Source organism: Apteryx rowi, unplaced genomic scaffold (assembly GCF_003343035.1).
Source record: "Apteryx rowi isolate R43461 unplaced genomic scaffold, aptRow1 scaffold_199, whole genome shotgun sequence".
Taxonomy (NCBI): Eukaryota; Metazoa; Chordata; class Aves; order Apterygiformes; family Apterygidae; genus Apteryx; species Apteryx rowi.
Window position 1 is genome coordinate 1,181,792 of NW_020448296.1, and position 13,695 is coordinate 1,195,486.

The 13,695-nt window shown below is 36.7% G+C and overlaps 1 protein-coding gene across 1 annotated transcript in view; it reads left to right on the top strand.

Annotated features, from left to right (window-relative positions):
• Positions 1-13,695, top strand: part of PIEZO2 (piezo type mechanosensitive ion channel component 2) — a 145,477-nt gene that overhangs the window by 36,034 nt on the left and 95,748 nt on the right. Inside the window, exons 4-8 of the mRNA XM_026063058.1 lie at positions 4,522-4,684; positions 8,821-8,952; positions 10,529-10,567; positions 12,368-12,506; positions 12,936-13,069. Of these exons, the coding sequence (XP_025918843.1) occupies positions 4,522-4,684; positions 8,821-8,952; positions 10,529-10,567; positions 12,368-12,506; positions 12,936-13,069 (607 nt within the window). The remainder of the gene's footprint in view (positions 1-4,521; positions 4,685-8,820; positions 8,953-10,528; positions 10,568-12,367; positions 12,507-12,935; positions 13,070-13,695) is intronic.

A 13,695-nucleotide genomic window follows, 5' to 3' on the forward strand; every position in this document is an offset into this window, starting at 1 on the left:
GGGGGCATGGAATTGACCAGCATGCTCACTAGCTGCTGGGAAGACAAAAGAGACAAAGCAGTTCCTTAGGAAACAAAGCTAGAAAGTATCACCTGAGAGAGAAAAAAAAGAAAGCTCCATTGTCCTTGGAATTTTTTGTTTGCTGGTTTTGTGTATTACTGCATGAACATTGTGCATTGGCCAGTTTAGAAATTTTCAGTCTAATATTGTACCAATAAACAGCTTTCACATATTTCCTAATTGGTGTTTAAACTGTCCAAAGGAGCTTGAATGTATTTGGATAAACATGTACATATGGGCTCCTGCTCTGATGTCTTAGGTAGTGGCCAAGTGTGACTGCTAGGCTGTACAAACAAGTGAAAGTTGCACTGAGAGATGGAGGTGGAATATGATGCTTGCCTTGGATTATTGGATGAGGTTGCTAAAAACTGAAAAGCTCAGAAAAGATGTAGGAAAATGATTCCCAGTCTGTTGTGTAGTGAAAAGTAATATGGAAAGTAGCAGGCACAGGTGTAGGAAGATGCAGGGACTGGAAATCTCAGGTAGACAAAACTACTGTAGAGACTAGTGCATTAGAAAGTAATAAGGCGATAGAAGAGTTGCTATCACTTGAAATCAAGGTTGGATGCCTTTCTAAACCATAAACTCAAATTCAACCACAAGTTATTTGTTCGATACAAGAATTATTGTGTGTCCTATGTTGTGCAGGAAGTCAGAATTATTCCTTCCCTTCCTGGCCTTGGAAATTATGAGGCAAATCCTGGTCTGAAATCAACTTCTGAAACATCAGTACATCTAGGATCTGAACAGACAAATATATTTTTACACTGAAAAATGTTTCAGATCATTTTCACTGTAGGCAAAATTCACTGGACTAACTGATTTGTAATTACTATGTTTGATAATTCTGTATATGAAACATATATTTACTTTTTTTGTCTAGGTAGCCATCTTTGTTCATATTTAATAGCATGACCATATATTAACACTAATTCTTGTACTATATTAATATGCTAATAAAATAATGTGTGTTGGAGATGTTTTAGCAATGTACATAATGCGATAATAACATTCGTGGTCCTTCAGCAGCTCCATAGGTCAAATATTTGTGGGTGCAAAAGGAATTTGTTTTTCAATTAAAAGCTGCATTTTTATCTTACTCATCTCATTTTTAATGCTTAACTGGTATCAAAAATTTGTTATGGTCACAACTTACAGCTTTGTCAGAGAGTCATAGGAGATGAAATTGCATCTGCCAAAAGGATGATTCACAGATTCGGTAGGAAGCTTTGCTGGGAAAACAAGCTTGCAGAGTAGGAATTGGACAAATAGATATCACCTTTGTTTTAAGAACTGGTTTTCACTGCGTTATTTAGAGCATGCCTCAGTCAGACAATAAAGCTCCTCTTGGCCCTTTATAGTTTCAGAAATTTTCCAGATGATTTCTGCTATAGTTATACTTTTTTATGAAATGCATTTTTTTCAGAATGAAGACTTTGAGAAACACAATTTTTGCTCCTTTGTGAGAAAAGAAAGATAAATCTATTGCATCTTCCAAACCTCCAGTTGTTCTTGAAGTTAAATGCAGTCTTTTGAAAAGTAAAACATTTTCAGTAATAAGCGGTCTCTCCATATTTGTTTTATTAGTTTTCTGTATCCGGACATGTACATGCTTATCCTGTTTTGCATCTGATTTCCCTCATTTAAACCTCATTCTGACTTTACTAATGTTATACATGTATGTTGGTTAAGACAGAGCCACATTAAGATCAGAGTTGGGCACAAATACAGCTGATTCTAATTAATATTGAATATAATGACACCTTTCTGGAATGAAGTATGCAGAACTGAATATAATGACATTATATATATTGCCTGCTATAAGTGTTTGTATGTTTTATGGCAATCATTCCTGTGCATTTAAAAGCTTTGAATAAGAACAGATGAGTTTATGTCCTGTCCTTGAAAAATATTCTGCACCAGCAATTCTCACTGAAGATAACGACCAAGCTTAAAGATTGAATGAGCAGCAGCTTGTAGCTTTATTCAAGCCTATAGACAGAATGAGCATTCTCAAGACTTGAGTGTGTTTTGAATTGGCTGCATTGGGAATGTAGTGTTGAGCACCTTCGTGCTTAACTATTATCAAAAACTTGTGAGACTTCAGAAATGAAAGTCACAGCAGTTCGTCTACATTCTTGATTTATGAGACAAGGTGAAATGAGTTAAATGAATATATTGCTGGTCACGTTACAACTTAGAGGAAATAGAGATTTAATAATTTAGGAATATTTGGTGAATGAAGGACTAGAAGGGCATAGAATTAATTTCAGTATTAGAAATTATGTATCATTTGAAGCATGCAGACAAAACTAAGAGAAGGAATGTTTAACTGAAACACTAGTAAAATTTCCTAACAGGTAAGATTATGCAGAACAGTTTTTCAGTGCAGATAAAAATGAAATGCAAATTGTTGAGACTTTATAGTTTCACAGGACAATGGAATATGTGGTATGAGGATCACAGCTGCCTGGAAGAAGGGCCCAAGGACCTTCAGGAACCAAGCTTTTCCTGATTTCTATAGGAATTGCACAGTACTCACTGTCAAGGGAAAGACTTCCTACTTCAGTAAGAGCTGGATTGCAATCTGAATTTGTGATAGGCTTATAAAACAGAAATAAGGTGATTCATACTGTGCTTAGATAGAAGTGAAGACTGTGTTGTGAAATAGAGGTGGAAGATAAAACTAATAGGAGCTCAGCAAACAGTGACGGGCAAAAATTGCAAGTCAGTCGGCAGAGAGGAAAGCAGACAAAATAAGATGTTCCCCTATGCTGATAGAAATATGAACAAAATACAATTGAGTGTGAATTTCAGTGAGATGGAGCCAAACCATAACACCAGTTCTAAATCTGCTTGGATGCTACAGAAGTTTGAATCTGAGTTGACTCCAAACACAGCTCTGTCAGCTCCTTTAAGTTACAACATTTTATTTTTTATGCAGGATCCATTTTTTTTTCCTTTCAAACCTTGGATCCACCCAAAAGCTCTATGAAGTCTTAAAGTTTATAACCTTTGGCTCATGCTGACAATCAGAATGAGAAGTGAGTGCTGATAAATTGTTTAATGAAATGCTATAGAGCACTAGTTCTGGCAGCTAATGGTATTATACCCATGCCACTAATCCCCAGTGAATGAAGAGATATAACCTCTCCTTTTTAAATTTCTTCTCACTTTATAACATCTGAAGGGCACATTTCAGGCAGTCCATCTCTGTTGAATATCATACTCATTAGTTCTTTGTGTTCATTCACCCTTTCATGTTGGATCTTGCTGGGTCAAAGAAGTAGTAATCCTCTAGACATTTACTGCTTATGATTAAATGCCCCAATAGAGAAACATTTTTTTTAATGTATTTGTTTTACTCTTTCAGAGTAAACCATAAATCTCAAACCATAGTTTGGGATTTTTTGCTCTATCAGGAAATAGTTCTCCTGGAACACGGATCTCTTAGCATCAAATCTATTTCATGTAAAAATTGAAAACTCTCAAATGCATTGTGGAAGAAAAAACTTCATTGATAAAACAAAGAAAACTATTTATAATGAATACTGATATGTGCTACTGGTAACTTTATAAACTAGCTTGGAAGCCTGTAAAATGTTTTACCCTGAAAGACCCAGATTAATTATGCCTTCCTACAACTTTGTTTCAGGTTCAAAGCACCTAACATCTTGTCTTAAGTTTGAAATGTTGGGGATTTTTTTTTTTTTAATTCTTGTGTTTTTTTCAACTCACAGTTTCTTACTTGATGGAAATACTGTGAGATCCCATTTTTTTCCAGAAATAGTCAAATATCTCATATCAGCAGTCTTCATACTGCAAATACATTGATACTAATTGTGCCAAAACCTTTTTCTGCCTTTTTTTAATCAATGATTTGATCATTCAGAACAATTGCTTTTCTGAATGTTTAACTTTTCTATTCATAATGGCTCTGAATTCAGTGGAGCTCTATATGTGTATTAGTGTTTGTATAATTAGCACAATTTATTAATAATATTAGCTAACTTTTTTAATTTTCGGCACACTGTTTTAAGTACTGAGGAGATGCACTGTACGGCTTTGTCCTAGCAGAGTGAGTGGAATGATGTTGCATGTCAGTTTACTAAATCATTCTGAAATGCCATGCTACTGTGATTTGCCAAATGGCCTTACAGCCACATTTTCTCCCCCCTTATTCCGTAGCTCTGGGCCTGCAGGGCTCAGGTCATTTTAAGCTTTTGCATTGGACATAGTAGGTATAGTAACATTATACTTCTATTTTCTGTGTTGAGAACTGAGTGCTTTTCTCTAAGTGTTGTGGAATGAAAATACTAATTGCATTTTAAAGAAGATGGCAAATCCTATTTCTGAGCAGAGCAATCGGTATTATAGGTAAGAAAAAAGGACTGAAACATTAAAAAAAATGATGTAAGATTTGCTATTTATTCTCTAACTCCATCTTTTTTATATCCACAGGCTGTTTGGTGTCACTTCTCTTATTCAGACAAACTGTTCAAGCACTTGGATGATCATAAGAAATCAAGAATTATACTGGTATCACAATGCTAATCCAATCTTACTACTGGTGATGTACTACACCCTCGCAACTCTTATACGTCTTTGGCTACAAGAGCCTATTGTAATGGTAATTTCCTTTTCTTTTCCCAGCTATAAAGTGAAAGACACCACAAAGCAAACTTTCCTTATTAGCACTAATGATAGGGAGGCTGGCTGATGCCGATGCTTGCTAACAGAAGTGCAAACATTCAGGAAAGCTAAGGGAAATAGAGAAGTGCAAGCTGGTATCTTGAGTTCAGTCTTTCTCATACCTGTCTTCAAGAGTCTGATCTTGCGGCTTTTACATGAATATTTTTCTTAAAGTCAGTGGGACTATTTATTTAAGGACTGCAAAGCCAGAGCTGTAACATTTTCATTTGGAAAGCCAGCATCAATATGAACTAGCGTAGGTATTATCGAATGGAAGGCTAACGCCCAGGGCTTGTTGCCTGGCAGGACCAAACTAAAACACAGGCTGGCACAGGACAGTGTGAAACAGGACAGAGATTTGTAATTTTATCACAGATATAGCACTGTTTTCTAGAAACCTTTGCTCCTGAATCTGTACGCTTGAGAGAAAATCCCAGTTTTCATTTAAGCACAAGAGCGAAAGGAGACAAAAAGTAAATTTTTACTTTTTATTATTTCAGAGGAAAATAAGAACCCAAATGTACCTTTAAAGCTTAGAAACCATAAGTATAAAAAGGATGATCCTAACCTTTATTTATTTTAATCTTGTAATTCTCTGAGGCTAGACATGGGTTTTAGAGTTCAGGTTTAACAGTGCTGTATACCACAGTGTAAATACTCAGGACTGAGCTGTGAATTAGAGAGGCTTATAGTAACACGAAAAATGTTTAAGGTTTTCTTATTTTAAAGGTGTTTCTTCATATAATGGATAATATAACGGATAAGTTGTATAAGTTACATTCATATAATGGATAAGTTTAGCATTTAAAATGCAGACAAAATACATCACCTCTGAATTTGGATGTCTGATGTTTGGGTTTTGCATATATTGAACTTCATAATAAAAGGTGAATGATGCCAGAACTGCCTGCTTAAGTTATTAAAAAGTCATGTCTCAAGTCTCCAGAAATCTTAAGACTGACTTTTTTAAAATCACGGGGCTTTAAAAGATTGTGGTCCAATGCGGTCCAATGCCCTCTGGCATAGGATTATTTTAGGATCTTTTTTCTTATTATTTTCTCTGCAGCTGCAGCAGCTGGAAACTTGCTTTTTTCTTTCCTGAAATGAAAACTGAGATTTTCAGATAATAGTATGATTTTAGCACTGGGGCTGTAACTAAAACTTCACATCTCACAAACTTTGTAGTAGAATCATGAGAACTGCTCACAGAGGAATAACCACATGTGAAATGCGGTTAATGAGTGCTGTGTGATCTCAGCATTTCTGGGAATTCATTTCCAGTACCTGGATTCTTTTCATCCAATTTGTCACTGTCTTAAAGTTTGGTGCCAGCTTTGTTAGTTACTCTCAGTGGAGAGAAATGGGCTTGTCTGTCTCGGAAGAAGGTGAATCTCACCAGTGCCTCTGTGGGCTGTAGAGGAACGATAGGGGACTAGCCCACACTTCCTTCTCTTAGTTGATTCTCATTGACTTAGGTGGATCTTCCAATAAGACACTAAAATCAGTCTCTGAGAAATGGGAACACCTCAGATTAGAAGTGGTTTCCAAGTAGCACTTAGAGTTAAGTTAGAGTGAATAACATCAAAAGAGTGTTGATTTAAAAACAGATAGTGTCTCTTAAAGCCACAGCTACATGAGAGGCAATGCAAAGTCTTTGCATCTCTCGGGAACTTCAGGTGCCAAGGGAATGATGCTTCCCTCTGACGGGAAATAGAAACTGTTAAAAAGGAAAACATTATAAACAAACCAATACCCATGCATTAATGCTTCCTTTTGATGCAGAGGATGTAGTGTTACAAGAATCTGTCTTTAGAAAGAGATGCTGAGATTTTCAAAATTTATCATCTTTTGCATACTTTTTCCTTATGCCCTTCTCTCTCTCCTTCTCGCTCTCTCTCTCTCTCTCTGTCTTTTTTTTCCTTTAGTGCTGCCATGGATCAGGAATTATTATTTCTCTTACTAGCTTTCTCCTGGTAACATTCTTAATCGTTGTTTAAATCCAGAAATAATTGTATCCAAGGTTTCACTGAAGTACGATTTTTGGCTTGTGAATCTGTGGTGCATTTGGTTCATTACTAAGTATATAACCTGCCTTTGCAATCCCCAGTGTTTTCAAAGTTATACTGTATTTGTGATCTCACCATTAACCTACCTATAAATGGATGAATGACAAAGATGGTATGCCACATGCTATTTAATGTGAAACAGTTGTTCTCTTTTTATTGCTGGCAGGTACATTAACAACTGTCTCACCTAGGAAATTTTATTCAAAAGTATCCCTTGAACAAAACCTGTTTTAGGACACACTTTGTTCAGAATTTAAACATATTTACTACATTAGGCTAAAAGAAATAGCTTTTCTTATTCAGTCTAAAAACTGTTTATAAGCCAAGTGTAATACTGGAGTAGCAGATTTTAAGATCAGATTGTGAGACTGTGTAGACCTGGCATTCTTTCCTTCTTATATGAATTGCATTTTGTAGTCCTTCTGCAGACAAAATTCCCACTGCATTTCACAAGAGTTGTCTCAGAAACAGGCTCTTTTCAGATTGTCTTTGAATACTGCAGCTGCTACACAATGTTAAAAGAAAATGCTGCACTGAACAAACCCAATTCCCGCAATCTTCCTTCATCTGTCAGCTTCTCCAACCCTCTAATCATCTGTTGGTTCTCTGCCAGACCCTGTCCAGATTTTCCATGTCTTTCTTGAACTGAGGGGACCAGAAGTGCACAGTATTGTGGGTATGGCCTAACATGTGCCCAGTAAAGCAGAAGAATCACCTCCCTTGACCTGCTGGCTGTACTTTTGCTGATGCAGCACAGGACATGTTTGCCTTCATTGCTGCAAGGATGCACTGCTGGCTCATGTTCGGCGTGCTGTGCACTAGGACCCCCAGGGCCTTTTCTGCGGGACTGCTCCCAGTCTGTTCCCAGCCTTTACTGCTGTGTGGGATTATTCTGCCCCAGATGCAATATCTTTGTTAAACCTTCTGCAATTCTTGTTGGCCCAAATCTTGCAACCTATCAAGGTGGCTCTGTTTGGTGGTTCTGTCTTCTGACCTTTCTACCTCTCCTCCAAGTTCAGTGTCATCCACAAACTTTGTGTGGGTGCATTCAATTCCATCATCCAGATAGTTTTGAAGATGTTAAGTAGTATCAGACCTGGTATGGATCCCCAAGGAACTCCACTCATAACTGACTATCGGTTTAACTTTGAGCCATTAAGCACCACCCTTTGAGCTCAACAGTCTAGCCAGTTCTCCACCCATCTTGTGGTCCCTCTATCCAGAACAGATCTTACCAGCTTGTCAGTGAGGAAGTTGTGGGAAACTATGTCAGAAACTTGGCTAAAATCAAGATAGATGAAATCCACAGCTCTCCCTTCATCCACTAAGTGAGTTGTTTCAGCATAGAAAGCAATCAGGTTGGTCAGGCATGCTTTACCCTTGGTAAATTTGTGTTGTCTTTTTCCAGTCATCTTCTTGTCCTTCATGTGAGCATGAGCACACACAGCTATTTTCATGGCTCAGAGGCAAGACCAGACGAGCCTAGATGGGCAACCAGCATTGACTATATTATTAGATATCAAGACATGGATTAGTGCATTAGGTTAGCCTGTAATGATTGTTACATATGATCAAAAGGTTTTGAGCTTTTCTTTTTAATTCTTCGGTTTAATGAAACAGAATTGTCTTTTCACATATAGGCAGCAAAGAATATGAATTTTCTTTCAATACACTGTCTTGAAGATTAAACATCTGTGTAATTGCTTATGGTACAACTGTACAGTAAAATAGGATGTGTAAATCTGTGTAATTCTGATATCCTGTAACTATCAGGAAACATCTTGATACTGATGGACTAGCATTTCTAGAATAGCTCTGTCATCATTTCTGAAAATGTCATCTCAGTAAAAGTCATCCATCATAGCTATAATACATTAAACACTAAAACATGTTTCAAAGACATACTTTAGAGAGGGAACATTGGTTAGGGCAAAACTTAAATTCCTCTAGTAAGAAAGTTATTTGGAGGATTATAACTAGTCTTGTAATTTGCATTGTTTAGGAGATGCCTGATGAAGAGAAATCTGATAGCAGAGAAGACGACAAAGAAATAGCCTGCAGCCCAGTTGCAATGACAGCAGAGAGAAGACGTAGTCTGTGGTATGCAAGCCACTACACAACTGATGAGAGAAAAGTAAGGCTGGAGGGAGAAAGTTCTCTGCATTGCATGTTTCAAACCTCCAGTTAATTTTACCAAAGTTCCTTTGTAGTTAATGGAAGCAGCTTAATATAGGCCTTAAGTAAAAAGATGTGCGTGTGTGATTATGTAAATCTGGTTTAATATCAAGGCTGTGTGGTAGGGCAGGAAATTTATTCTGTAAAAACTAGTAAAAAAAGAAAGAAAAAACACGAGAGCCAGTCCAAGGAAGTAAAAGTAGAATGTGCTGTATATTTTCAGCTTCTATGTCTAATAAGTTTTAGGGCATACTTTTAGCATCAGGCTCTTGTCTTTGCGCAAAACAACTAGAAAGTCTGCCAGGGAGCTACATCCTGATGTAAAGTTTTGATCTGCCTTGTAATTACTGAGGAACTGCCAGCTTACCTTCCTTCAGGAATGCTGGTGCCCTTGTTGGATGTCGATGTCAGGGTAGGGAAGACGGTGTAAAAGCTCCTAGGAATTGTCAGATTTCAATCCTCGCCTACTGATTTGCAAAATTTCATTTGACTAGTTGCAGTCAAATTTGGTGTATATAAATATCCGGTTGAGCCACATATACTTAAGCCCCAAGAACTCTGTCATAATCGTAGTAATGGTAAATGGGGTAGCAAATGAATGAACTGAATCTACTCTAACGAAAAAAAAATTATTACATTTTTCAATTCAGCTGTCTAAGTGGAAATTTTTAGTTTTCAGTTTAGTATCTTCAACAGTTATTACAGAAAAACTAGAAAGGGCGTGCACTGAAAATATTCCTGAAAATCTCCTGTAGACAAAAAATTGTACTGGAGTAACCAATACAATGATAGAGAAAGATGAACTTGGGACTTTTAACACACTTGAGGATACTATTTGTGTAAGATTTTTTCTTCTCCTATGAATCATAAGTCTTTAGAAAAACTTCTCACTGACTTCAGTGGAAGATGCTCCTGGAAAACTAAAACTGCTGTAGCTCTTGATTATCCTTTAGTGCACTCTTCTAACACATAAAAATTATTGGTTTTACTTCCTGTTCTGGTGATCGCTTAGCATTTATCACTCGGCCTTGGATAAAACCAATCATTTTTGTTCAATGAAGAATAGTTCTAATTGATGAAAAGGATGTTACTAATAATTAGAAATGTAAGTATCACATTTTGTATTTGTGTAAGCATTTTATTAGAAGAGGTTTTATAACAGGGCAATTCTAATGATCATTTAAAAACTTAGTTTTTAAGCATTGGATCATTAGAAAGCAATTAATCAGCATAGTGCCATACTGATTAATTCTTCGAGCTAATACCTAAAATTTCAATACAGCATTCTCAATTTTGATTTAGAATTCACAGGAACATACAATAAGGTCATGTCAGTGCTTGTGGTATACTAAATATCATTGTATGGAGCACAGTGTACAATTCTGCTGGCTTTTTAAGAATTCTTTCTGAATTCCTTAATGCAAACCTTCTGCAAAAGTCAGCAAATATGCATGCCTGTATTCAGAAAGTTAGACTTATTAATGCTTGAGCTGTGCTTCTTCTTTAATAATTTGTCCTTGCATTGCTTTTTGCAGCTTCTGTCAATGACCCAAGATGAATACAAGCCATCGGATGTTAGTATACTACTAGTCTTTGTAATTTTGTAATTCTTTTTAATGTATATAAATATGAATTACACTGATATATACAGTATAAGCTTAGCTGATATTTTGAAAACTTCTGTATTTTGCTTAGTCTGTCATTTACCTTATAATTGATTATCTCAAATATAATTTTCTTTTGCTTCCTTAATAATTACACTGAGAATGCACTGATTACCCCTAAACTTTATCCTTTGAAATTGCACTATTGTAGTAGTACCAACTGGCAAACGATCTTTGCTGTTTCATTGGGTTTAAATAAGATACCAAATATGCTTTCTAATGCAAGCCATCTTAAACCTTGATTTAGCTTCTTTGCTGTATTTTTTTCTTTCATTCTTGTTGAAATGCTGAGGCCCTTAAAGAATGACTGACAACACAGACGAGTTTAATTTACAAATTACAGAAAAGGCAGATCTCTGTTTCAATGGACAGCAACTGATCCATTTATCCTGATTGCTAGGAATCCTAGCAGATTCTGAAAGCAGAAACACTCCCTTGGTTCAGCATACACAGAGGAATGGAGATGCAGATGAATTTTGGGAACACCTGTAACCAAATCTAAATGTGCTCCACAGCCTGTGTTTGGTATAACTGAACTTAACCCAGATACTGTTCTCCTGAAATAGAGTCTGAATCAGTGCAGTTTCTCTGGGCAAAATATACTCCTATCTCATGGCCTTAACAGAAGTCAGTCTTCAGCATGTACTGCCATCAACAACCCATTGCATGTGGATTTCTGCCAATATGAGAGATATTTATTATGGTTGCTGCTGGAGCTCTAATCCAAACAAGTACAAGGGCTGAAATTCAATTCACAAGAAGAAAAAAATGCAGGGATGCTGAATTAGTACTAACAAGTGGCATAAATGCTGAACAATCAATAACAATAATTACCACAACTGGTTTTATTAACTGCGGCAACTGTAGATCTCTCCAGTAATAATTTAAAATGGAAAGTCAGTTATAACCATTATTTTCATAACTACTGGAAATTAATTAGATGTGAACTAAAGTCTGAAAATCTCCACATATTAGTTAGCCATAAGAAGGAAGATGAATTTGAGGTTACAGCTTTGAACTTTAGCCAGCCTGGTTAGCCAGGAGATCCTGATACTTTCCCGGCTTGACTGTAAACTGCCTGCTTAACCTGGGAAAGTCAGGACGTCGGAGTAGGGGCTCACTGAGTTATTTGTGCACTGAGCCATGTAGTTGACCTTAGCCTTCCTCACTTGTGGATGTGTTAACTTACTTAATCCACCTTTAAACTGTTTTTTCTCTCTATTTTATGTCATAGGTGAGACATGCCAAGAGCATGCAGTCAGCTACCATGGCTCAGCTGACTGCAGTAAATTTGCTTGTGTGTCCACGCTTTTATTGTTTTTCAGATTGCCTGTCTGTAAATTGAAGTGCTGCCTAATGCAATGTGAAGTTATAAGAATTTGAAAAAACTCTGAAATCTTTTAAAGGATATAGGTGCAGAAGTTCGAAGAAGCAGCATTTTACAGTTTGTTAAAGAACTTCACTGAAACCAATTTGCTATTTTATTGATATTACATAAAAAGCTCCCCAAAATAATTTTGGAAGCAGTTACATGCTACTTTTGCATGCAACATGACTGTAAAGTATCAATTTCTTTGGAAGGAGCCAACTGCAGTTACTCGTTAAGCTCCTTTAAGGTTAGAAAACCAACACTAGCGAAGCAGGGAAATGGGGGTTTCATTCTTGTAAGAGCTGCCCTAAATGTGGTGCCTCTCTCCGATGTTCTGGCAGGTTTTGCTGGTAACAGTGAATGGGAACCCCGTTGACTATCACACCATCCACTCCACACTTCCATTAGAAAATGGTCCAGCCAAAGCAGACATGTACTCAACACCACAGTACAAATGGGAGCCTTCGGATGACATGTCAGGTAGTGAAAAGAATTGCCTGGAAATTATCCTTAGTTCCATATTTTATTGTTCTTTCTCTCAACTCACCGCCTCCCACATTTATTTCATTTTGTTAAGCTCCTTGGCCTGCTGAAATTTAAATAATTGTTGTCACCTTATAATGATGGCTGACCACTTGGCAACTTTGTAAATTGGGCTGCAGGCGTATACTATCCAACATACTTTGCCTCTTTGCCTGTCAACACAGTGATCGAAGGTCTTGTGTTGCTTTACTGTGCTCAAAAGTAGTTTTTCTTTGGCTCCCATCTTGGGCTGGCTGTTGCTGTAGCAGTAGCAATCAGAGTGAATACAAGTTATATCATTCCAGGGATACTTCCCTGGAGAGAGTGTGCATATACTACTTTTAGATCAGTATGGATTGCAAATAAGAATTTCTTTTTTCTCCTTAGAAAAGGAAGAGGAGGAGGAAGAGGAAGAGGAAGTTACTCAGGAGGAAAAAGAAAATGTTAAATTACATGCCATGGTCTCTGTGTTCCAATTTATCATGAAACAAAGCTACATTTGTGCTCTGATAGCTATGATGGTAAGTACTGACAACAACAAATAATGTGTTCTCAGTGTTTTCCTGGGACTAATCGGGTCTTTGATTTTCAGTTAGTGTTTGCATCAGGGTTATAAAATATCAGTATGCATCATTTTGGTTCCCTTTTACATTATTAATACATAATTCTCAAGCCTGTTATAGACCTATAAATAGGGCAACACACAGGGTTCTGGGTAAAGCATCACATTTCCAGGACTGGAAACCCTATGTTTTGTTGTCTTTTGAATGTCAGAAAACCACTGAGGCTCAGTTTTCTATTGATTCCGAAGCTTTTGTATGAGCAGGTTTGTCATGCTTGTGCTCCAGTCAGAAATTTGTCTGCAAACTTTAAAGCATTTCATATTCATCTAGTAAATTTAAATATATAATTTCTATTGAAATTCCATATAGTTTCAACATCCATATAGTTTCTATATCATTTTGAATTGAAGCATGCATACAGTTTACTCTCTTGAGAAAAAAGATCTATAAACCCTAATTTCCTGTATTGACACAGAAAGGTCTCAAGGCAAATACAACTTTGTGCCAAGCAAGATTTTGTTATAATATTGCTTAGCACCTATATTTTTTCTTTCATTTTGTTGTTTACTTTTAAGCCCACTGGA